Genomic DNA, 24592 nt, shown 5'->3' with positions numbered 1-24592 from the left:
CCAGAGAAGGGTGCCAGGAGGATGGTCCACGGACCACAGAGATGGGTCACTGTCCACATCCTTAAGGTGACATGCTCTGGACCAAGGTGGTTTGATTTTTGCAAGGGCAGAACCCACAGATCCCAGGATGCTGCAACGCACCCTCGAACCTGCTGGTGTCACCAAGATGTGCACATTTAAACAAAGAGTAAAGACACCTGAAAAAACTGCCGGCTTTCAAAGCCTGGTTTTAGTGCCGGGAGTGGGTTAAAACCCCAACGCGCCAGCACACACCGGCAGCTCTGGCCAAACCACCTGCAGAATCGCTTTGCGGCTGCAAGTGACGCTGCTGGTTCAGGCTTCCCTGGCGCAAAATGCAGGGATAGGGGCGTGGGAGAGCAAAGCATCCCCTGCCTCCAGCTTTTTGCGGTCATTTCCAGCAGAGGAATACCGGGCTTGGAAAGAACACGCAGGGGCATTTGAAGTTTTGCTTTAATTTGTTTTCTTTTTCCCTGCTTTGCTAGATGCTGGGGGAGAAAAGGGTCTCAGTGTCCTATGGCATCATCTCCACCTCCTGTGGGACACAAATCCTCTTGGCCGCTTGTATTTCCCATTTTTTTGGCTGAAAAGCATTCAGCAAAGGGAAAACTACTGGGAGAAAATGGTGGTTTGGGGCTTTGCTGCTTGGTCAGGAGCCAGCACCGGGATGTGTGGGGATGATGTGGACAGTGCCGTGTGGCTGGCTGGGGGACACTTACCCATGGGGACACTCAGGTGGGGATGTCCCATCCCTGCCAGGTCCCCTGCAAAGCCGCAATGTCCGACTCATGGATTTGGAGCAAAGCAATGCAAATCCTGCGGGAGCAGGCAGAACCACAGGGAAAAAGTGTCAGGCCTGCTCCGGTGCAGCCACCCTGATGGGGCCCAGGCTGGAAAGAAGCTGACGGCCAAGCTGAAGTCTGGCAGCTGCAGCCCCACGTGCATCACACTTGTGCGCCAGCATTCCTGCATGCAAATGCCACGCAGATGTGTGTGAGCACGTGTCTGTGCAAGCCTCTCCGTGCACCATGCTCACGTGTGCAAATACCCCACCAGGGAGCTCTTGTGCATGTCGGCAAGCACCCATGAGCAGCAGCAACCGCATGCCAATGGCAGCGTGCAACCTCTTGCGTCCAAGCAGCAGCGTGCAACACACTCGTGTGCCAGCGTGCTGGTGTGCACAGCCTGTACAAACACCCGTGCACGTCCGTGTGCAGGCATTGCTGCCCATGGACTCCTCGGTGCAGACACTTCTGTGCGACCCACCTACACGTACAAACACCTGCAGAAACACTCGCGAGCGAGCTCCCTCGTGGGCGAACACCCGCCTGCACACGTGTGCAAGCGCGCCAGTGTGCACCCACGCACAACATGGGCACGCATTGCCGTGCACGGCCCCCCAAGTGCAAGCAGCCGTGTAAAGGCCCCACGAGTGTAACCGCGCGGAGACCCACGCGTGCAAGCACGCGCACACGAGCGACACCCCTCCCCCCCGTGCCAAAAGCAGCGCGGATGCCCACGCGGCGGCAGGACGCGCACCCGCGGGCACGGGCCGGGCTCCGGCGGCGGGACCGGCCCCCCGGGCGCGGGCGGGGGGCGGGAGCGGGGGGAAGGAGGAGGAGGAGGGGGAGGAGGAGGAGACTCGGCCGGCAGCGCCCCGGCCCGCGCTGGCTCCCGCACCGCAGCCGCGCCGACACGGGTGAGGGGCCGGGCCGGGCCGGGCCGGGCAGGGCAGGGCCGGGCCGGGCGGGCGGGCGGGCGGGCGGCGGCACCGGCGCTGCCGCGGCGGCGGGAAACTTGCGGCAAACTTTGGGGTGGGGGGGGTCCGCGCCGGGCCGGACCGGGCGGGGCCAGGCGGAGCCAAGCCGAGCCGGGCGGAGCCGAGCCGAGCCGGGCGATGCCAGACCGAGCCGAACCGGGCCCAGCGGCGCCTGGCGGTACCGGCCGGGCCGGGCCGGGCGGGCCGGGCGCGGAGGAATGCGGCGGCTCCCGCGGGCCGGGCCGCGTCACCGCTGGCGGCGGAGTGGCGGCGTCCGCAGCCAATGGGGAGGCGCGGGGGGCGGGCGGTGCCGCCCCCGCCGGGAGGCCGGGACGGGCCGGGGCGCGCGCCGCGGCGTCCGTGGGCTGCCGCGAGCCACGCGCGCTCCCGCGGGCCGTGCGGGTGCCGGCGCCCCACGCGTGCTCCCCGCGAGCACCCCGGGGTGCCCCCGGCCCGTGCGTGCGCCCCGCGGGTGCCGCTCCGGTGCCGGCGCTGCGGGGCGGCGGGTGCTCCCGTGGGCATCGCACGGGCGTTGCGCTCCCGCGGGCGCTCCGCGGTGGACGCTGCCCAGCGGCCGGGGCTCTGCCGGGGCTGATGCCGCCGGGCCCGGGGCTCCCCCCGCGGCAGCCGCCGCGCCGGCAGCAGGAGGGCGCAGGCCGGGGCCGGCCTCGGCGGTGACCGATTCACCGTTTCCGCACGTACCGTCAGGGAGGCGGATTCCCCTCCCCGGGCCAAGCGCTCCGCCGCCAGCGGCTGCTGCTCCCGCCGCTCCCGCACCGGCCCTCCCGGCCCAGCCGGGTCTGGCGGCAGGTCAGGGCTGCGCCTGCGGGGGGGCTGTGGCGCGGCCCCTGCACTTATCCCATTAGGGCGCGCAGCAGCCGCCCATTACGGTTTCCCGGGGCGGTTTTTCCCTGGCCAAGCCGGGCCGTGAGGGCCGTGCCGGGACGTAGGCGGCCAGCACTGGCCCTTTGTTGTGGCGTCACTGGAGAGTGCGGCCGGCTGCCCCGGCACTCATCCTGCCCCAGCACGCATCCCACCCCGACATGCATCCCACCCTGGCACACATCTGGCCCCAGCATGCATCCCGCCCTAACATGCATCCTGTCCCGGCACACATCCCCATCCCACCCCAACACGCATCCCACTCCAGCACGCATCCCCATCCCGGCATGCATCCCACCCTGGCACGCGTCCTGCTGCCATGCATGCCCAGCAGCGCTGTAGCTGCTCCTGCCTTGCTGGTTCCCAGTCAGGGCCGTGACCCTCGCTGGAGCTGCTGGGGTGCAGCCGGGGTACCCCCAACCCCACCACAGCACCAGGAACACTCTTAGAGGCCCACAGGTGATGTCATCCAGATGACCTCGTGTGGGTAACATCACCCAGATGATGTTAAGACATTGCCTCCAGTGCGCTGGCTGAAGTGCCCCAGGTCAGGCAGGTGCCTGCTGCAGTGCCAGACTGGGACAGGGTGCTGGTGGCCGGGCAGGAGGCTGTGGTCCTTGCTGGGGACCTCACCATGGCCTCTGCTGGTGACCCTGCTGGGGCCATCACCAGGGACCTCACAGGGATCCCCACTGGAAACCCCACCAGGGTCCTCGCTGGGGACGTGGTGGGAGCCATCACTCAGCTCCTTGCTTGGGCCATCACCAGGGTCTGTGCTGGGACCTCATTGCTCAGCGTGCTGCCCCCCGAAACCAGGGACTGTGCTCGCCTTCCCTCCCAGCCCCACAGCCGCCTCCTGCAGCCCCCTGGGCTGCCCTGACCCCTTCTCTCTCCCACAGGTCCCCAGGTGGAGGTGCCACCCCAACAGTGCCGGCCATGCCCTAGGGGACACCCACCATGAGCCAGAGTGGGGCCTCGCGCCTGGCTGGCTCCCCGCCGCTGCCGGGGGGCTCGCTGCTGGCCCTGCTGGCCCCCGAGCCCTCCCCGTCCCCCCCCAGCGGGACGCCATCGCCCGGGCCCCCCCCGGCGTTGCTGGAAGGGGACTGGGAAGGGCGTGAGGAGCTGCGGCTGCGGGAGCTGGAGGAGGCGCGGGCGCGGGCGGCCCAGATGGAGAAGACGATGCGGTGGTGGTCGGACTGCACGGCCAACTGGCGGGAGAAGTGGAGCAAGGTGCGGGCTGAGCGCAACCGTGCCCGCGAGGAGGTGCGGCAGCTGCGGCATCGCCTGGAGGCCCTCACCAAGGAGCTGGCTGGCCTGCGCCGCGACCGTGACCGTGACCGGCCGGAGGAGCGCCCGCCACCAGCACGGCCACAGGCACGGCTCCACGGCCGGCACGGCACCTGCAGCCCACCTGCTGCCGACGGGGCAGAGGGAGAAGCTGACCCTGAGCATGAGCCTGTGCGGGATGTGGGGGCTGAGGCACCCCAAAAAGCCAAGGTGAGAGGGTGACTGGGTGCTGGGGGGGGGGTCTCCTGACCCCCAGCAGCTCCCCTCATGCACCCCCAAGCTACCACTGCCTGCCATGCCCATGGGGCCACTCCCTGCCCACAGAGGTGGGCAGCGTGCGGCAGATCCCTTGGAGCAGCGGAGGGGCTCAGACCCCTCTCAAGAGCAGTGTCATGGGGGGGGTCCAGGACACTCATAGCCCTATGCAGCGAGATCACCTTGGTGCTGGCTCTGGTCCCTTTCTCAGGGCTTTCCCTTTGGAGGCGTTAGGCAGAAGCCTGTGCCACTTTAGGGGACAGTGGCTTCAGCAGCACTGGTGGCGTCTTGCTAGCAACGACTCCGATGCCAGAGTGTCCGTATGGGCTTCTGGCGGACGTCTGTGCTGAAGGGAGGAGGAAGGAGGGGACACGAGAGACTCCCCAGAGCTGCTCCCAGCTGCTGTGCTCCCTTCTCTGCTGCTGTTGGCTCTGTCACGACACAGATGTTGCTGCTCAGGGTGCCGCGCCGCGCTGGTTCAGTCCACCGATGGCAGAGCTGCTGAGTGGCAAATCTGAGACTAATCTGAGCATGCCCTGCGGGCTCCCTGCTTGGTCCCTGGGGATGTCCTGTCCCCAGAAAACCCCTGCAGCTCATTTACCATGCGCTTGTGGAGCCTGGTAGAAGATCACCCGCATGGTGGTCGCAGCAAGGTTAGCGTAATAAATCGGTATTATCCATCCCAGATTTGCAGGGAGGCAGGGAGCCGGCAGCAGAGCGTGGTGGTGAATGGAAGCTCCCCTGGGAGGGTGGGTCCCTCTCCGTCAGCCTCAGGGGGTCCCTGGGGACCGGAGGGAGGGATGCTGCTAGGTCTGGCTTTGTTACAGGGTGAAGGTCGGGTGCTGTAGGGGGTGGGAAGCCTGGGCTGCCCCCTCACCCTCTCCCCTTTGCTGGGCCACCCACGGCGCCACAGGAGCAGGAGTTGATGGAAAACATCTTGACGAGCAAGCAGGACGAGAGCTGGGAGCAGCGGGGGCCCCGGGCCTCTTTCTCCCGCCAGGAACGCAGCCGCCTGCTCTGGGACGATGTCAGCGTCGTGGAGGAGGACGCCACCAAAGTCACTGCCCTCAAGCTGCGGCTGGATGAGTCCCAAAAAGTGCTGCTCAAGGAGCGGGAGTGAGTGCTTGGGGTATCATCCTCATGGGGCACCAGCCAAGGCCAGACTGGTCCCCACCAGGATGGGATGTCCCATGGGGTCCTGCCAGCTGTCACCAGCATTGCCTCTCCCCAGGGATAAGCTGGCGCTCAGCAAGAGCATCGAGAAGCTGGAGGGTGAGCTCAGCCAGTGGAAGATCAAATACGAGGAGCTCAACAAGAACAAGCAGGAGGTGATGAAGCAGGTGAGTGAAGGGAGCAGGGGTGCCCTGGTGGGTGGCCTGTCCCCCAGAAGGTGGCATGTCCCAGTGGTTGGACATGGTGATCCACAGCCACCTCCCCAACTCTGGGGTGTTCATTAAGGGTCTTAATTAACGCTCTTGAGCCAGTCAGTCCATCCACAGAGGATGGGTGGACGAGTGCAGGCAGGACTTGAGTGGCACAAGATGGGTGCTTGCTGCCATCTTGGGTGCCGTGTGTGTGTGTCCCCAGCTCAACATCCTGAAGGAGATCCACCAGGACGAGCTGGGGCGCATCTCCGAGGACCTGGAGGACGAGCTGGGCGCTCGCTCCAGCATGGACAAGAAGCTGGCCGAGCTGCGCGCGGAGGTGAGCTGAATCCCAGTGTAGGGGCTGAAGGGGACAGCGAGGGGAGTCCCTGCTGCCCCTGGCCATCCCGTGTCCCTGTCCCAGATGGAGCGGCTGCAGGCAGAGAATGCAGCCGAGTGGGGCCGGCGGGAGCGGCTGGAGACGGAGAAGCTCAACTTGGAACGGGAGAACAAGAAGCTGCGGGCACAGATTGAGGACCTGGAGGAGGTGCTGGCTCGCAAGCGGCGCCAGACGGCCAGCACCCTGGACACCGACCTCAAAACCATCCAGGCTGAGCTCTTCGAGAAGAACAAGGTGCCATGGAGGTGGTCCCATGCCCTGCCACCCGCTCCCTGGGTGACCCTGCCGTTTCCGTGGTGGCTTGGCATCCCCCAGGACCTCCTCAAGCCCTGACTCTGCCACCACCCTTTGTCTAAGGGGCGGTAGTGACCCCCATCCTTGCTCCACCAGCTCCTCTGTCATGCGGTGGGGCACTGGGAGGGGTCCCTGGGGAGGGAGATGGGGGCACTCGCAGCATGGGATGGCTCTCAGCCCCTCTCAGCCCCCCACCCCGTGCCCACTGCAGGAGCTGGCTGACCTGAAGCACATCCATACCAAGCTGAAGAAGCAGTACCAGGAGAAGATGGCCGAGCTGGCTCATGCCAACCGTCGCGTGGAACAGCATGAGGGCGAGGTGAAGAAGCTGCGCCTGAGGGTGGAGGAGCTGAAGAAGGAGCTGGCCCAAGCGGAGGACGAGGTAGGGAAGCTTGTGCTGGTGCAGAGAGTTGGGGTGGGCAGCTCCATGCCCCCTGTGACTGCCAACAGCCTCGTCCCTTCCCATCCCACCTGCAGCTGGATGAAGCCCACAACCAGACACGGAAGCTGCAGCGGTCGCTAGATGAGCAGACGGAGCAGAGTGAGAGCTTCCAGGTGCAGCTGGAGCATCTGCAGTCGCGGTGAGTGGGGGACCAGGGTGGGCCACAGTGGGGACCAGCAAGGACCCATGGGTGAGATGACGTTCTCCCTGCCACCACCCCTCAGCCAGCATTTGCCCGGTTGAACCCTGGGCTAAGCATGGCCAAAGTGCCTCAGACATCCTCGGCGGGCAGGGTGCAGCCACCCGTGGGGCAGCCTTCACCCCACTGCAGGCTGGATGGCATTCACCTCCCAGTTCAACCAGCCTGCAGACCAGTACAGCCCAGTTTCACCTGCCAGTAAACGGGGCCAGGGCAAGCTCTGAGGTTCCCACGCCAGTTTGGGGAGATGAGAGGTGGGTTTTATTGCCCTTAAAAACTTTCCCGAGCCTCACTTCATCTCTAGCAGTAAAGAGCTGAAGTGGCTGTGAGAGATCAATGCCACGTCTCCGGGAGGCGCTGGGAGGGTTGTGTTTATCATCTTTCTTTATTTTATTGGGACATATTCATTAAATCATGGAGGAATAATGGAGGCTTCTTCTTCACCCTCTCCAGCCTCCCCATGTGCATGTTCTTAAATAATTCATGCTTTCCAGTAAAATGCTGCAAACTGGTTGGATCTGACCAGGTCCTGGGCCTTTTGGTTTCATATTTGCTTCATAAATTTTCATTGAACTTTCATGCAAGGGCGAGTGAGGAGCTAAAACCACCGCAGGCTCCCAGGAATGGGGACTCTTGTTTTATTTGCAGGGGGATCCCCATTTCAGGGGGACAACTTCTCCCTGCACTGCACTCTCGGCTGGGTCTGAGATGCTCGGCGTGGCGGTGTTCGGCCCTGGAGGGTTTAAGCTGATGCCCTCTTGTGCTGAGCATCGTTTGGGGTCCCCAGCCCCACACCAGAGGGTTGGCCCCTGGCTGGGGGGGCTGGTCCTGCACCCAGAGCTTAGTGGGAGCTGCAGAAATGGGGTCCCACCAGGGTGCAGTCATGCTGTAGGGGTGCAGGGGGACAGGCTTGGCTTTGGCATCCCCCCAGGGCTGCGCCCCGCCGCCCCCCACCCTGGCAGCTCTCCCTTGGCAGGCTGCGGCGGCAGCAGAGCGCCCCGCTTTTCAGCAAGATGCGCAGTGCCCGCTTCAGCCCCGATGACGCCGGGGATGGCACCAGCGACCCCGACGAGGATGAGGACCTGCAGATCCAGGTGCCCTAGAGCCCAGGGCCAGGTGCCACCACCACGGGGACGTCCCACGGTGGTCCTCTGCCCACAAGTGCCTGTCACCGCGGGACCCAGCCACATGGTGACCCTCCTGTAGATGGGGAGCCTGGGGCACAGAGTGGTGGGGAGGACTTTGCCCAGGGATGCTCCAAGCCCGCTGCCTCTTGGACAGTATCCAGTGCCCCTCGGCCACCAGCATCTCCTGGGACACAGATGTGGCCACGAAAGCTGGCATCATTGAGCAGCCCAGGAGGAGGAAGCGCAGGGCAGAGAGGGGCACCAGGCCCTGTAACCGGCCACACTCTCCTGCCCACTTTTTTTTATATATATATATTATATATATGTATGTATTTGTATATGAATTTTTTTATTATAAATACAGAGCCCAGAGGGGCCCAGGCTCTGGCAGTGGCTTGAGATGCTGGTTTGTCTCCACGTGGGAGCAAGGATGGAAGGGACAACACTGGGGAGAAACAGCATTTACTCTGCAAGCTGCACAGGGGGCTGGCTGCATGGCTGTGGTGTCACCCCGCTGCCATCGCTGCCCCCACGCCGGGGACGAGCCCAGCTCGGGTAAAACCTGTGACTCTGCCAGAGAAGCGGGGCTGGGGGGCGGCTGGTGACGCTGTGGCTGCAGAGGGGCCTGTTTCTGCAGGGCTGCAGCGGGCAGGCAGAGGTGCTGGCCCGTGGGTGCGGGGGTGCTCACCCCTGGGTGCTGACCACCCCAGCCCAAGCCCCTGCAGCCCATCCCCCACTGAGCAGGGCCTCACGGGGCTTTGGAGGAGCTCAGACACAACCTTATTAAAAATTGATATTTCAGTGAGCTAATCCCCTCGCTATGCCTTTTAATTGATTGGCTAAAAGCATGGCTCTTTTGCTGCTCGTGTGTTGGTTTTTTTTCTTTTTAATGCCCATTTATTTCCAGCGATTATTCATTTTTTTATGGCCCGACAAATGAGGCTGCAGGGGTGGAGGCGCCTGCAGGCAGTTTCAGTGGGGGCCCTGAAAAGCAGCGTTTTGGGGAGCACAGAAGGGGGGGATGGGGCCGAGGAGATGGCTGCCTGAGCCGAGGGACAGCCCGGGACAGCGGCGCGGCGGGAGGCTGCCGCCGCCCGTCGGTCTCCACGGGGCGTTCACTCTGAAGCCTAACGATGTGCGGGCAGGAAACCTTCCAGGGCGGCCGGGTGTGGCTCGGGCTGGGCCGGGCCGGGCGAGGCCGGGCCCGGAGGGACGGAGGAGGCAGCCCGGGGCGGGTGGGGGTGGGGGGAGGGGGCGGGGCCCCGGGGGCGGGGCCTGGAGGGGCGGGGCCGGTACGGGCGGGGCCGCGCAGCTCCAGGGCTCGCAGCGACGCGGAGCCGGACGCCGGGGCCGGCGGCTGCCGCGAGGAGGCGGGTGAGGCCGCGGCACGGCGCGGCGCGGGAGCGGTTGCGGGGCTGGGGGGGACACACCGGACGGGGCTTGGCCGAGGTTCGGGGTGACAAGTGGCGGGGGGGCCCGGCGGGGGGGGCAGCGCGGGGAGGGAGGATGCCGGTGGGAGCGGCGGAGACCTGGGGGCGATGGAGGTGCCCGGGTTTGGGGGTGACCGAGGTGACAGATCGGGGAGCGGGGCAGGAGCTGCCCTCCAGCATCTCTGAATTCCCTTGGGGTGCTCATGTGCGTGGGGTGGGGGATGGGCTGGGGGCCATGGAGTGGCGGGGGCATGGTGGGGGATATTCCCCTCAGAGGTGGGCGCTGGCCCCAGTCCCTCTCGGGACAGCGGAGGGTCCCCAGGGTGCGGCCCCCCCAGGTCCCCTCGCCCCCAGCCCTGGTCCCGGCGGGCCGCGAGCCGCCCCAGAGCAGCCCCGGGGGTCCCAGGCCGCGGGGCCAGCCCGGCTCGGGGGGACACGAGCCGTGCCGCTGGCACCCGGCCGGGCCGTGGCTGCGGTGCCTGGGGGGTGCCGGGGTGCAGCGGCTGCGGGGTGGCCCCTCCGGGCTGGCCCTGCTGAGCTGGATGGGGCTGGACCCCCCTCCCCCGCCCCGCGGTGCCGGGGCTTGGGGACCAGGGCGTCACCGGCCCGGAGCAGCCTGGCTCCCGAGCATCCCTGGGGGTGGCCCCATCCCGTTTCCAAGGTTACTGTCTTCTGGGGGGGGGGGGGGGGGTGTCAGGCTGGGAAAGGAACCTCGTCCCCGCCTGGTCCCACCGCCCTGGGGCTGATCACCCCCAGCCACGGAGTGGAGGGACCAGGTGGGGACCAGGCTGAGCGAGGCCGAGCTCCCGGTGGGCCCGGAGGGAGGCTGGGTCGTGCCGGGGGTGCGAGGTTGGGAGCCAGGGTGCCTTTGGCGCCCGGGGCTGAAACACCCCACAGCAGAGCCAGCCTGGCTGGGGCAGGAGGTCGTTAACACTGAACCCTACTGATGGCGAGCGACTGACCCGTGTTGGTGCCCAGGCGAGTGGTCCAGGGGGAAGGAGGGGCAGTGCCACAGGCAGTGGAGACCCGTGGGCAAGGTCCAGTGTGGGTGTCCCTTGGGACACACGCTGGGGCTGGTGGCAGGGCACCACTCGTGCATGCCCACCTGGCACAGCCGTGCTGGCAGGGGTTAACGCCGGACTGTTCCACTCAGATGGTTCAGGCAAAGAAGGGAGGAGGAAGAGGAGGAGGAGGAGGAAGATGTCACCCATCGATCTGTCATTTCTTTTTTCCAGCCAGGATGGGGGATGCCACTAGCACCAAGCTGGGCCAGCAGTGAGGCAGGGGGGGTACGGGGGAAGAGGATGGAGGGGGGGGGGCGAATGTGAAGGCAGCCCCCCCCTCCCAAGATATTCCGCGCCCCATCAGGCCATCACCATGGCGACAAATTTTAACGACATCATCAAGCAAGGCTATGTGAGGATGAAGAGCAAGAAGCTGGGGGTGAGTGGGGGTCTCAAGGAATGGGGGGGCAGGGAGTGGCACCCGTGGATTTGGGGTGCCAGCTGCTGCGAGGGGTGACGTGGATGGGGGGCCCAGCCATGTCAGCTCTTGCGGCAGCCTGCACCCCTGGTTTGGGGTTGAATAAGCATCATTTGGGGGCAGGGGTGGCAGCATGGGGGCAGGGGTGGGCCACTTGTTGGTACCCAAATCATCCGGCAGCCCCCGGGGCCTGATCCTGCACTGACTGGCTCCTGAACCGGGTGGCATCCCCTCACCAGACACGGGTCACCATGGGGCTTTGGGGGCTGTCCCTGACCCCCCTCCCCCCATGCCTCAGTTTCCCTCCACACCCCGTTTTGGCACCGGGGATGTCCCATGCCAGTGGGGGGGCTGCCTATTAGAGGGATGCTGGAGTGCAGCACCCATAGGTGGAGGGTCAGGGGGTTTGGTCGCTGCCTTCATCACTCAGAGCTGGCAGCAACAAGCATGCTGGGTAATTTCACGCTAATTAGGGAGAACAAAGAGGGAGCAGGCTTGAGGTGGGGGACATGCCTGGAGGCAATGGTTCCGCCAACTCTGGAGGCAGGGGCTGTGGGAGAGGGGATGGGGAGATGCCAGGATGGGGGGTCCCCTTGGGAGCCTTACCCATGCTCATTAATTACGCTCTGTAATTAGTGTTGACAGGGTGGGGGTGGGTGATGGAAGCCCTGGGATATCCCCACCATTCCCTCCTGCTCCCAGGCCAGCAGAGTCGGCAGGACTGGGCAGGGGTCCTGGGGAAGGGGATGGAGTGGGGACAGGGACCCCCACCTGCACCGCAGCAGCCACCAGCGCTCTCTGTCCGGCAGATCTACCGGCGGTGCTGGCTGGTCTTCCGGAAATCCTCCAGCAAAGGGCCCCAGCGCCTGGAGAAGTATCCAGATGAGAAGTCGGCATGCCTGCGTGGGTGCCCCAAGGTGAGGGGGCGTGCTGGGGGGTGCTGGGGCGCTGCACAGGGGCCACAGCGATTCCTTTCTTGCCTGAAATTGGTGGGCTGGAGCTGGGTGGCTGTTGCCCCCTGTGCTCTGGTGGGATGCGGCTGGGTCCGGGCGCAGCAGGGGCCAGGGTCTGGGTGCAGCAGTTGGGGTCTGGGTGCAGCAGTTGGGGTCTGGGTGCAGCGGGGGCCGGGGTCTGTGTGCAGCTTTCGGGGTCCGGGTGCAGCAGTTGGGGTCTGGGTGCAGCAGTTGGGGTCTGGGTGCAGCTTTCGGGGTCTGGGTGCAGCAGTTGGGGTCTGGGTGCAGCAGTTGGGGTCTGGGTGCAGCTTTCGGGGTCCGGGTGCAGCAGTTGGGGTCTGGGTGCAGCAGTTGGGGTCTGGGTGCAGCGGGGGCCGGGGTCTGGGTGCAGCTTTCGGGGTCCGGGTGCAGCAGTTGGGGTCTGGGTGCAGCAGTTGGGGTCTGGGTGCAGCTTTCGGGGTCCGGGTGCAGTGGGGTCCGGGGTCTGGGTGCAGCGGGGGCCGGGGTCTGGGTGCAGCTTTCGGGGTCTGGGTGCAGTGGGGTCCGGGGTCTGGGTGCAGCAGCCGGGGTCTGGGTGCAGTCCTCGGTGACACCCCACATCCTCCGCAGGTGACCGAGATCAGCAATGTCAAATGCATCACGCGGCTGCCCAAGGAGACCAAGAGGCAGGCTGTGGCCATCGTCTTCACCGATGACTCGGCCCGAACCTTCACCTGCGATTCGGGTATGGGGCAGAGCCCAGGGCAGCGGGGCGGGGGGTGCCGGGTGGGACACCCCGGTGTGGCCAGGGTTGCCCAGGGGCTGCCGTGGTGCCTTGCAGAGCTGGAGGCGGAGGAGTGGTACAAGACGCTGTCGGTGGAGTGCCTGGGGGCCCGCCTGAACGACATCAGCCTGGGGGAGCCCGACCTGCTGGCGCCCGGCGTGCAGTGCGAGCAGACGGGTGAGCACGTGGCGGCGGGCACTTCCCCGGGGCTTGGCCTCGCTATGCCCCCCCCCCCCCCCCCGATTATTATCATTTAAAATTTTTTTTTTTTTTCCCCCCTTCTCCAGACCGGTTCAACGTGTTCCTCCTCCCCTGCCCCAACCTGGACGTTTACGGCGAGTGCAAGCTGCAGATCACCCACGAAAACATCTACCTCTGGGACACGCACAACCCCCGGGTGAAGCTGGTCTCCTGGCCCCTTTGCTCCCTGCGTCGCTACGGGCGCGATGCCACCCGCTTCACATTTGAGGCCGGACGGTGAGATGTCACCCTTGCTGGGACTGGGGACCACCATCGCTGGGTGCCTCCACCCTGCTGGGTGCACCAGGAGGTGGCACTGCAGCCATCACCCCAGGGCAGGCCTGACACTGGGGTGATGGCCATGGCCACATAGGGTGCCCTGTGGCTGGGGAGGTTTGGAGCTGGTTCTGGTCCCAGCTCAGCACCGTGGAGGGGCCGTAGGGACAGCAATAAAAGCGTGGGAAGCTGGGCCAGCTGCCACCTGGGGTGTGTATTTTTTATTATCCCTTGGCTTGGGGACCCCAGTGATGCCCCGTGCCCTGTCCCCTCAGGATGTGTGATGCAGGGGAAGGTCTCTACACCTTCCAGACGCAGGAGGGTGAGCAGATCTACCAGCGCGTGCACAATGCCACGTTGGCCATTGCCGAGCAGCACAAGAGGGTCCTGCTGGAAATGGAGAAGAATGTCAGGGTGAGCTCCAGCCCACCCTGGGGACACAGCTCGGGGGGGAGCTGGGGGCACCCCGTGTCACCCTCACCCCTCTCTCATCCACTGCAGCTGCTGAACAAGGGCACCGAGCACTTCTCCTACCCCTGCACCCCCACCACCATGCTGCCCCGCAGCGCCTACTGGCACCACATCACCGGCTCCCAGAACATGGCCGAGTCATCCAGTTACGCTGGTGAGTGTCCCTGGCCCCCACCGAGGAGCTGCTGCTCCTCCAGCCCCCAGGGCATCCCCCCCAGGTGAGCCCACCCTCCGCTTCATCCCCAGGGGAGGCATACGCGGGCGCCCAGGCTGGCTCGGACACCGACCTCCTCAACAGGTTCATCTTGCTGAAGCCAAAGTCCTCCAAATGCGACAAGCCTGAGAGCAGGGAGCCCACATCGTCCCCGTGAGCTGGCAATGGGGGACACCGCGGCGGGGGTCCCCTTTTTCTTCCCCAGGGGGTGGTAAGGACGCAGGCAGCCACCCCTCCAAGTCCACAGGGCGACCAAGCTGGGGCACCCGCTGTGCCAGGACCTTGGAGGAGCAGGCGCTGGCTCGTGCCCTGGCCTGGCGCTAGTGGAGGTGACGACTGGCTCAGCCTCGACTGACTTGAAATATGTATTGAATAGCTGTATTGTAAGAGATTTTTTCTTCTCACATGAATGCAAACTTCACGGCTGCTGAAGAGCCCTCAGGCAGAGATGCTCAGAGGTTTTTGACTCTTTGGGATCCAGCTGGGAGGTGAAGGGGGTGGGGGGCAAGAAAGTCAGTGTGTTTTCTGCAAGGTGGGAAGGCTGGAGCACCACCCAACCGCAGGGATGGAGCAGCGCTGGGGGATGCGACCATGCCAGGCTGATGGTGCAGGGTCCCAGCATCCTCCCCTGCCCCGTGAAGAGTGGGGATGCCCTGCCACCCCTGAGCTGATTTTTGCACTTCTCAAAGCTATTTAAACACTCGCTGTAGAATTGAGATGTCTCAGGAGAAACTGGTTTTCCTTCCAGGGGGGTCAGCTGGGGTGAGCAGCTGGGCAGAGCCGAGCTCCCCAGCTTTTTGGGGCTGCCTCTACCCCAGCACCCCTCACTCCTCTACCCACAGCTGCTCCCCCCGGCCACACCCCTGGTTTATCTGCTGATGGGCAACCTAGGGACCAGTTTTGGCCAGTAGCATCTGTCCCTGGAGGGACAGCGTTGTGGATATAAGAAGTCCCTGGGCAGAGCAGCCCACACTGCTGGGGGAAGAGCCGCGTTTCTCTGCATTCCCATTGTCCTCGCTCCCTCCTCACCTGCTGGTGCAGCTGGTTGAAAGCCCTCACCCAGGGAGGAGCTGGGCTTCATGTGCTGAACTCAAAAGCAATTGATTTTTTTCTAGTTCTCCTATTCATTGACCTCCTTTAGAAGGGCTATCTTTTTATTGCTGTGCAAACATTGGTGTTTCTTTGGAGTCCTCTTTTGGTCTGGGTTGGGTGGTCAGTGGGGTTTTTTTCTGCCCTTAGAGCTCCAGGTCCATGCTTTGGGGACAGGGAGTGTTGTGATGTGGGAACCTGTGTTCTGTAAATACTGTGTCTTGGGTTGGTGTAGCTTGTGGCTGAGGGGACGAGGGGACAGCATGCTGCTCCCTGCAGCACAGCAGGGCATGGAGGGGCTCATCAGCACCCCAGCACTGCCCAGTAGCACGTCCTCCCCCGGGCGAGAGGTGTAATTCGCTCTCTTTTCCTGACTACACAACTCATCTGGAAAAGATTTAACATTTATTACCAAAAATGTTTGGGTTTTCTTTTTTTTAAGGAGTTGCTCAATGAATAAACAACCTTATCCACCCTTCCTGTTTGTCTGTTCCATCCAAATGCGCTTGGGAAGTGCAAGAGGGAGTAGTGCCTGCCAGAGAGAAAAATGCTGATGGGGGAAAGATTTCCTGATGCTCCTGGCAGGGTGCTTGGCTCAAAGCTTTGTTTTGCCTCCAGCCGTGGCCAGGACATTGTTAAGTAAAGCCCTGACACCACTCGGGAGGGGAGAAGGGTAAAGCGAGTTGCCACCCTCCATCAAACAACCCTGAGCGAAACAGGATGCCAGCTGCTGTCACCCCTAGCCTCCAGCCGCCTGCGGCTTCAGGGATGGGCCAGGGCACTGGTGGCTCCAAGTCCTCAGGCAAAGGACTTTCAAGCCACTCCATCTCCCAGCTCTCCCAGAACTGTGCCAGTTCAGTTACTCACACCCTGACTGCCTGGCAGAGCACTGGCCTCAAGGTAAGACAGCCATGCCAGTTGGGGTGGCGCTCCCTCTGGGGACAGGGAAGGCCCGGGGAGTCATGGCACAGCCGGCTGTGCCGCAGCAAGGACACCAAAGCAGCAGCTCTTCCCTGGAGGAGAAGGCAGCACTCTCAGGCTGCTCCCTCCAGCTCAGCGTGAGCACCCATCCCCACTCATTGAGCCATCCCTGTGCCCCACACCCACCCTGGGACAAGCACAGCGGCACACACAGCTGCTCCCTCCCGGCCACCACGGTAAGAAAGAGGCAGGTCTCTGCAGGGAAGTGTCATAGAGGAACTGGTCCCAAGTCCTGCTGGGCACCGACAGAGGGGAGGGGAAGGGCTGAGCTAGGCAACTGCTGGAAGCCTTCAGCCACTGCCACGATGGTCACTCTTCGGGACCTGTACCAAGCTCCAGCACACGACCCACCTTGGGGCTGTGGGCACACTGGAAGCTATCAGCCAGGTGTTCCTCATGACAAACTCCCAGCCATACCATTCCAGCACCTAACATAAATATTGTATAGCACACAGGCAGAGTCTGCTCCAAAGGAGTTTTTAAATACAGCTAAGCCTGCCTGGCCCACCTGGGCTCCCCTGCAGCACTGCCTTCTGCAGCATCTCGCTTACCAGCCTGGCCTCAAACATCTGCGTTAAACATAGCACTGGATCAGTAAATGATGGGCTACCAGCTGGAGGGGGTTCTGGTCTCCTTAGGAGATAATGTCAAGAGCAGCAATCAGCGGCAGAGAGCAATGCCCCCTTCAAAGCAGATCTCATTAAGTTAATGTCTATTGGAGAGAAGTAAATGATGTGATGCCTCCTCCTGCAGTCCTGGACAAGCTTGCAGGGATGACAGAACACAGGGGTGTGTGTGTAAGGCTTTATTCAGCACAGTAAGAAACAGACATGCAAATAAAGTAGGGTTGTGTAACGGAGGCGCACACTTCCCAATCCCAGACACCACGTGGCCATAATCCAAAACTCTGGCCTAAACCCTGGGACCACTTGGAGACAAAGCCTGTCCTAGCAAAGACAATCACCGATTCCCTTCCTGCTATACCCCACACATCACAATGGCTTACCCTGGGAAGGAGGGCCAGGGATGAAGGCAGAGGGAGATGGGGAGGTAAGAGCCTCAGCTCAAAGCACTGCCGGGCAGAGGCAAGGACCTTCCGCATCACTCACAGCTGAGCACTCTCTTGCAAGAGGCCACCTCAGTTTATAGTGAGGACATCACTCTGAATTTCATGGCTCAGCTGGGTCTGCAGGTCGCTCAGTTTCTTCTTCAGGCCAGACAGTGCAGAGAGAACGATGGTCTCTGGGCGCAGAGAACCGCAGGACTCCACATTGTAATAAAACCTGAGGTTACAAGTCAAGGGATTAAGTCACCAACTGCTCAGCAAGGAGGTGCAAAACCAGAGAGCACTTGCAGAGCAGTTCCAGCCTGTTGTGACCCACCACAGAGGGATCTGCTGGGAATCCCAACCATCAGCATCATTTACCTCCCCAACCACGCAACAGCCAGTGCTGCCCCTCTATAACTGTCACACCAACGCTTGTGAAATCACAGGCTGCAAGAGCACTTCTGAGATTTTTTCCTGTTCAGCACCATGACCTGCGAGTCACCACAGAATCTCTCACCAGGGACTAAGGCTGGCTTCAGGCACTTCTGCAGCACAAAGAACCCAGGAGAGAGGGGGTACCACCAGCAACCAGAGCGTGAGCCACCCACATGGGTGAATAGATATCCTAAGCCACTCTACCCCGCAGGCCTCACACTTCACCGAGTCCTGCACTGCTCTACTTGATAACATGAACTCAGGATATCTCCCAGAGGGGAAAACCTGCCAGGCCTGGGCATATCACCAGTTAACTCCAACTTGTGCGCTGCTTTTCAGGGAACACCAGCTCCCTGGGCTGGCAAACTTCAGCAGATAGTAGATACTCGCGTATTCACAAAAGCTGATGAGATGCACCCAGCTGGTTCTCTCATTTTCTAGCTGCAGCAGCACATTCAGCTTCCTACCTCTCTGGCTTCCCGTTGGGGTCATAGGGAGCCTGAGCATCCTCCTCATCAATCTCAGAGTACTCGCTCTTGGGCCTGGAATGAAAGAGCAGGAGCGGTTAGCACACAGCCCACACTCTAGCCTGGTCCCATGCAGCCCCGGTGCTGAGCGGCACTGTTTGGCCCCACAGAGTGAGCACTGGGGCTCACATCCAGCAGCAAAGGAGCAGTCATCAAACATCAAGTCACAGAAAAAAAGCTCAGTCCTACACTAACCTTTCTAGCTCCTCCTTAATGCCACACAGCACCCCGCAGTGCTGGAGGAAGAGGATCAGCCCTGCTCTGACCAAATTCAGCGAGCCCTGTGCAGGGTACCGTGGCCCTGTCCACCTACACTGCCACAATCAGCAGGTGGTCACAGCAAAGGGATGCTGATGCCTGAAGGGACTGTGTTTATGGAGTCTGGATGCTGTTTATGGAGCAATGGACCTTGTGTTATCTCTTCTTTCTACTCTTCACTGGGCCAGGAAAACATCGGAGCACTCCAGCACTCAGTCTGTGCAGTACAGCTGAGATAGGAAGGCCCAATCATCTTGTGTCCAGCAGGAAAAAAAAGTCTCCTGTACTTCAGACACCAGCTGCATCAGTGAGGCCCACCTTGATGTCCTGCATCTCCACTCCTCTACACACATTGCTACGAAAATCACTGCAATACCTGTGCATCTGCTAGGCCAACACATCTTTCTACCCGCTGCATCCCTTGGCTTATAGGGCATCCCATCAGAGAGACTGTTTGGAAGCACTTAATCCATGTAAGAAAACCCAAAGTCCTGAGCTGTCCGAGAAGCCAGCGCAGAAAACCCTGTGCCCACCAAGGTCTCCTGCTGGCCTTCCTCTGCCCCAGAGACGTCAAGAAATGCTGATCCTAGCACCCTGTCGTCAGTTGCCTTAAACAAAACTCCACTTCTCAAACAAATCCTCTGACTGTAACAATCCACCAAGAGAGATAAACTGTTAATGGAGTTGTGTCTTCATGTTACTTGCAGAACCACCCACGACTAAAAACAGGGCAGAGGTTTCCACCACCATGACAGCTGTTTTGAGAGTCCAGCTGTGTGCCAGTGCTCTGCCAACAGCCTCAAAAAGCAACTAGCATGAAAAACCAAACCAAAAATTATAGCTAGCCTTGGATAGCAGAGGACTTTGTCCTTGTATTGTCTTCATGGGGAAATCAGATGAACTTGGAAAGACAGACTTATCATCAGGGAACAGGCAGCTCCGACGTCAATCTTCCTTTGGGATTTTTCCAACTTTCACATATATTATGCCAAGAACTTCTCAAAAACTGTTTCCAGGTACCCAGCCTGTTGTGTAACACACCAAGTTCCTGAAAACGCAGCTGACTGCCACCAAACAGAAGATTCCCCATTAGCAGCTGCCTTGGGCCACCCAGCCAGGGAAGCACCTCATTGCAGAGGTACACGTGCTCAGCCACGCAGCTGGGGCTGTCTTCCGTGACACCACCATCTCCTAAAGCGCACACTCTCCAGCAGTCACACTGTGACATTCTCTGTCCAAAAAGGCAGCAAGCCCAATGATACCTTGGCCAGCCTGGCACCTGCCTGTCCAACTTGAAGCAGTATGTCAAATCTGTCACTTCATCAGTGTCAAAGACTTACTAGCTAGCGTTACAGAAATTAAACCAGAGAAATTTTACAACACCAAATTGAAGCCTAAAATGATTTCAAATCCCAGTTTGAAATTTCACATCACAGAGATATTCCTGCTTCTCATGCATCCAATCTATCACTCAGACAATCAACTAAACTTTGGGGCAATTTATCTGCCACAAATAATTTGGAAACTTCAAAATTATCCAGTTCCACCCCCAAAACCGCTGGTGACGAGGGACAGGCCAGCACATCAACTCTTGTGATGTGCTCCTGACCACAAAACTGCTGAGCAGCACCCTCCTTGGCTCTGCACCACCTCACCGCAACCAGGCTCTCATGGACCTTCCCCCTGACAGCCCGGTCTGTAGCTGGCCATTCCCGAAGTCCAGCTTCAGTCCACACATACAGATCAGCAACACTAAGGAAAATGCCCATTTCCAGATTTCTGGCACTACCAGCCAGCCTGGTTCCTACGGCAGATCCCAGAGCACCGCCCTGACAAAGTGCTGAAGGAGCTGAACGCCTGGCACGTCCCGTTCTCACCCAGACTGACTGAACCGGACCTAAGAACGCACCCTACAGAGCCCATCAAAGCCAAGCAGGGTACACTCCTTCCATCCATAAAATAGGGCTGGGATGGCTGCAGGCAGATCCCAGCCCATTTCACGCATGTTACGGATTCACTTGCAACTCCACACTCAGTGACAAAAGGCTTCTCAAGTCTCCTAGTGTGAATCCAGCCACACAGGATCTCTGTGACAGCTCCTGAGCACAGAGCCCCTGGCAATCCAGCTGAGGTGTGAAACCTAGGCTATCCCACCTCCACCAAGCTCACTTGGCGAGGGACAGCGTAAGGCCATGCTCTGCGACAGGCCAAGTGCCCAAGCTTGAAGCAGACAGTGTGGAGGTATGACAGCCCACCACTTGCCTGCTGCTGCTGGCAGCCATCGCAGAGTCAAATTCAGCAGCGCAGGGCCTGGCAGCAACAGGAGGAAAACCCACTGAGCCCCTTCTGCCGCTCAGCCGCCTCTCCAGCTGCAGCTCTCCTCAGGTCTTTGCTCCCGCTTGCTCAGCCCTGGCTTCCTGCGGTCCCTGCACCAAATCCTGCTCCTGTACTGAGGTCTTTCCGACCTTGAGCACAGCTCTGGCTGCTGCCCCGCTGTTACAGCAGCACATCCCTTGCCCCCTCTAGTCCCTGCTCTCAGCCTGCCTTGGCTAAAGTACCGGGTTTTTCACTCTGCTGCTGGCTCCAGCATGCTTGATGGGATGTCTACTAGGTGGTCACTGGTATGCTGCGCCAGAAGCAGCTCAGGTATCCACTTGTGGAAAAGTGCTGCTAGATGAAGTCCTCACCCTGGCCAAAGCAGGGCAGCAGCCTTCCAAAAGCAAAATCATGTCACTTTCAGCTCAGATGCAGCATGCTACCGGTGCAGAATGGTGCATCAGAGCAGACGAAAGGGCCAGAGAGGAAAACCCTGTTGCCAGAGCTCATGCTCCAGGAGCAAGATGTACAGGGGAAATCGGAGCCACACACCAGGCTTCCCCAAACAGGGCTGCAAAATCAGTTTTGCAACCTAACCTTCCGCTCTTTGCTCTTGTAGCAACATCTTCCACTTCACATGGATCTATCCCTTCCTCAGACTTTATCCTGACCTACATACTATTTGTTCCTGTTTTTTCTTCCTTGCACAAGTGGTGGGAAAGAACATAAAAGTGAGGTGAAACAGCAGTGACACTACGTGAGGGGCAGACAAGAGGTGGCCACAAACCAGGCCACCCTGTATGTAGCTGCAACCAAGTGACTGGCCTTGGCATCCTAACACAGGAGCAGAGTCTGTAAGGGGAAGCAACAGGCACGCTCAGGATCACTTACTGACCCAATTATCCCCAGGGCTGAGCGCCTGCTGGAAAATCTTTTCCATCTCTCCAAATATTAGAACATACCACTCCTCTGGTTTGGGGTACACTGTGTGCCTCAGCGCGTTGTCTGGGTCATACTCGAAGGCTACACCTGCTGTGGGGTTCCACTTGGCGTGCTCCTTGCCAAAGCCCTTCTTGGCATAGGCTCGCAGTCTCAGCTCCTGGCCCTTCCGCAGCTTCACAATGAGGATGTCTGCAGAAAAGCACACGCCCATTTGAGAAGGCTGCAGAGGAGAAATTAGTGTGCAGGATCACACCAGGGCAAAGGCAGGAATTTTCAGTGCCCAGGAAGATGTCACCAGAAGCCAGGGCTCACTTGGCTTCTCAGAAGGACTCATCTGTGTCCTCAGAGTAGCTAGGAGACATTCTGCCAGGTAAAAAGGAGTCGTGCAGGTTCCCAAGCAACAGCAGATAGCACAGTGTTTTGCATCTTTGCTGTCTCTAAGCTCTCACAAGGAGGGACAGAAGCACCCTCTGACCCAGGGTTGAGTTCTGGGGATGATCTTTAAGTGATATCAAGGCAAAATGCTAACCCTGCTGATGCAACAACACTGGTGTCCCTCAATTGCCAGTTTTACAGCTGCCTGTGTAACTACAATTACATACCTAGTAAAGGAAAAATGAGTTCAAAGAACCTGAAAGACAAATTAATTTCCTTCTCCAGCTCTTATTCCCAGTGAAATGCCGCTTACCGTCCTGCTCCACATAGTCATTGGGGTCATTGTCTCTGCTCCGAGACGTTACCTGCAGAAGAACAAAAGCAAGCAAATTAATGCAAAATCAGCTTTTCTCCCCACATGGAACAGCAGCTGCCCACAAAAGTTAAGAGACTGAAGAGGGCCAACTTGAGCAACTTACAGCAACAAATCCAGCCCTACTTAACGGAAGTAAAGCACAATTCAGGCAGCTGCAGGCAGGTATGCAATAACCCACTGCATCAGCCGGCTCACCTCCCGAGCTGCTCTCCCCCACAGGCTGGTGGGGAGTGCTCCAGCCCAGCCCAGCATAGCTGCTTGGTTCTGCAACGCAGCCCAAAGTCACTCCCACAGCTGCTGGCAGGTGACACACTGCACTCACAGCATCTCAGCTGGAGCAAGCAAGAGACAGCAGGCTACAGCTAGGCTTTAGCCAGGCAGAAACTGCCACTGGACATCAGAAGCAGCCCTCAGGTTGTGGTGACATCTGGATGCAGTAATAGTGTTTTAAAACATTCTCTGTTAAGTCTCTCTGCATCTGTTCTGCCTTGGCTCCACCAACCCTCCTCAAGGCGACTGAGCAAGAGCTGTTTGGCAGCCCTGGCCCGGCCTGGGGTCCTCACAGCTGCTGCACTGAGGGCCAAGAACCAGAAAACCAGAGGCCTTGGGGCTGTTGCCAAACCTTCAAAGAGGTTGACCATGCCAGAGCCCTGGCAGCAAGCAGGCAGGAGAACACAGCGACATGGCAGCAGCACACAAGTGCACAGGCTCCGAGTGTTTGAGGCGAGGTGGAGGGGCAACACTAAAGCCTCCCAAAAATTTGAAACGAAGGGTGCAGGATGAGGCTTTAAAAAGGCCATACAGCTTTGACACACGATCAGACAGCAAGTGAAGGATGACGACGCAAAGAAGAGGACACTGGCACACACGACTGTTTCTGCAAACATTCCTGCTTTGCTCTCCCACTACGGTTTAAGTGGGGCTTTAGGCAATGTGAAACATGCTCAGAGGCCTTATTTTGTCCCAGTCCCACGTGTTTGCTACCCTGGCCTCAATGGGAACGTAGAGAGGGCTCACTGACAAGCAGAGGGATTGCACTGACCGGTATGACCCGGGGGTTATTGGAGATCAGATCGCGGGATGTGACGTGACGAGTCTGGTCTTCGTTGCACCGGACATCAAGGGTGAATTCCACAGAGCACTCTGGACAGAACTCATCACATGTGCAGTCCTGGCACAGATACGGGTCGAGACCTTTATATCAAACCTCTCCCAGCAAGAAATTAGTAGTGCTTCCCACCAGATCAGATACCCACCACCACCAAAACAAGCACCCACATTTTGCTTTACTCACTCTGGAATACTGCATTTTATCCACAATGTCATCGCTGGTGAGTGGGATGAGACCTGTGGGAAGAAGGAAGTCAAGACAACGTCTGAGTGAGACCACAGGAGCACCGATCCTCCTGCCAAGATGGGTACAGGAACAGCAGCCTCCTGACAAAGGTGCATTAGCATCTCTGGACTGATTTTGCCCATGACCTCTGCCTTGCTGCATATCTTTGTCCTCCGCACACACGGCACTCACCCAGCCTGTGTGCAATGAATTCATCATGGAGCACAGAGGAGTTGGCGTCTATCTGGACCCAGTCAATGGCTGCAGAGAGGAAAAAGCCACAAGCTGAGAAGTATTTCAGAGGAGAAAAGCTGAGCAGTTTGCAAGAGCACAGAAAACATCCCAGAGACTGCAGTGAAGCTGAGCCAACAGCCGGTAAGACAGAGTACTGGCTAAACGTGGGTAAGGGGAGCTGACAGCCGCCTGAGGGTGCGGGAGGAAATGGAGAGGAAGCGGTGAGAGCAACGGGGCCAGCAGCCCAGGGGACCGTGCAGTACCTATGATGGGGACCTCCGCGATGAACACTCTTCGAATGGAGTTTGCCACCCTGAGGGAGAGAGACACCTGTGCCCAGGCCCGCGGCGCCCCATGGCCTGGGCTGCCCCTCGGGGGCCCGGCCGGGCCGCACCGGCGGCACCCCGCGGCCCAACAGGGCTGGCTGCAGGCCCCACCCGAGACGGGGCGGTCCCCGTGGGGCAGGCAAGGCCTCCGCGGCAAGGCAGAGCCCCCGTGGGGCAGGTAGAGCCCCCGCGGGGAGACAGGGCCCCCGTGGGGCACGCAGGACCCCCGCGGGAAGGCAGAGCCCCCGGGGGCCGCCCCCGGGGCCTACCGCGGCCTGGCCTGCCCTGCCCCCCGCCCCGCCCCGGCCCGCGGCGGTGCTCACGCCAGGTCCGTGTTCTCGATGATGAACTTGACGTTCTCGTCCGTCAGCTCGGTGATGCGCACCGTGGGCTGGTTGGCGTACGGCATGGCCGCCCCGCCGCCCGCGCCGCCACCCGCGCCCTGGCGGCCCCGCCCCCCGGTCCGGCCCCCCGCCCCGCCGGTCCGCCCCCA

At 60.7% G+C, this 24592-nt stretch overlaps 3 protein-coding genes across 9 annotated transcripts; 2 read left to right on the top strand and 1 right to left on the bottom strand.

Moving 5' to 3' along the window:
• The first annotated feature begins 1621 nt into the window (after positions 1-1621).
• CCDC102A (coiled-coil domain containing 102A) lies at positions 1622-8875 on the top strand. 3 transcript variants are annotated; one of them, XM_055726474.1, is made up of 9 exons: positions 1622-1717; positions 3559-4156; positions 5115-5317; positions 5433-5541; positions 5789-5905; positions 5990-6199; positions 6471-6641; positions 6737-6840; positions 8392-8875. In XM_055726474.1, exons 2-9 carry the CDS (start codon positions 3617-3619, stop codon positions 8630-8632), a joined length of 1695 nt encoding a protein of 564 aa, XP_055582449.1. In that variant the 5' UTR covers positions 1622-1717; positions 3559-3616; the 3' UTR covers positions 8633-8875. The 3 variants fall into 3 exon arrangements, with proteins under 3 accessions (XP_055582449.1, XP_055582451.1, XP_055582450.1); XM_055726476.1 differs by having other exon boundaries at positions 7877-8414; XM_055726475.1 differs by having other exon boundaries at positions 7832-8414.
• Positions 8876-9285: 410 nt separating this feature from the next.
• DOK4 (docking protein 4) lies at positions 9286-15420 on the top strand. 3 transcript variants are annotated; one of them, XM_055726506.1, is made up of 9 exons: positions 9286-9401; positions 10693-10900; positions 11749-11856; positions 12502-12616; positions 12713-12832; positions 12943-13132; positions 13447-13585; positions 13673-13796; positions 13889-15420. In XM_055726506.1, exons 2-9 carry the CDS (start codon positions 10835-10837, stop codon positions 14011-14013), a joined length of 987 nt encoding a protein of 328 aa, XP_055582481.1. In that variant the 5' UTR covers positions 9286-9401; positions 10693-10834; the 3' UTR covers positions 14014-15420. The 3 variants fall into 3 exon arrangements, with proteins under 3 accessions (XP_055582481.1, XP_055582482.1, XP_055582480.1); XM_055726507.1 differs by lacking the exon at positions 9286-9401 and having other exon boundaries at positions 10183-10900; positions 13941-15420; XM_055726505.1 differs by lacking the exon at positions 9286-9401 and having other exon boundaries at positions 10184-10900.
• A 1296-nt stretch (positions 15421-16716) lies between these two features.
• On the bottom strand, positions 16717-24580 carry POLR2C (RNA polymerase II subunit C). Of its 3 annotated transcripts, none has more exons than XM_055726513.1 (9): positions 24423-24579; positions 24037-24086; positions 23732-23800; positions 23498-23550; positions 23246-23374; positions 22084-22192; positions 21473-21641; positions 17877-17951; positions 16717-17209 (listed from the first exon to the last, which is right to left on the bottom strand). In XM_055726513.1, the coding sequence occupies exons 1-9, from the start codon at positions 24506-24508 to the stop codon at positions 17065-17067; spliced, it is 885 nt and encodes a 294-aa protein (XP_055582488.1). In that variant the 5' UTR covers positions 24509-24579; the 3' UTR covers positions 16717-17064. The 3 variants fall into 3 exon arrangements, with proteins under 3 accessions (XP_055582488.1, XP_055582489.1, XP_055582490.1); XM_055726514.1 differs by having other exon boundaries at positions 22141-22192; XM_055726515.1 differs by lacking the exon at positions 23732-23800 and having other exon boundaries at positions 24423-24580.
• Between the last annotated feature and the right edge of the window lie 12 nt (positions 24581-24592).

The sequence above is a fragment of the Falco cherrug genome, chromosome 14 (genome assembly GCF_023634085.1).
Source record: "Falco cherrug isolate bFalChe1 chromosome 14, bFalChe1.pri, whole genome shotgun sequence".
Classification (NCBI taxonomy): Eukaryota; Metazoa; Chordata; class Aves; order Falconiformes; family Falconidae; genus Falco; species Falco cherrug.
Note: the sequence above shows the minus strand (reverse complement) of the source record. Positions and strands in the feature narration are given on the sequence as shown.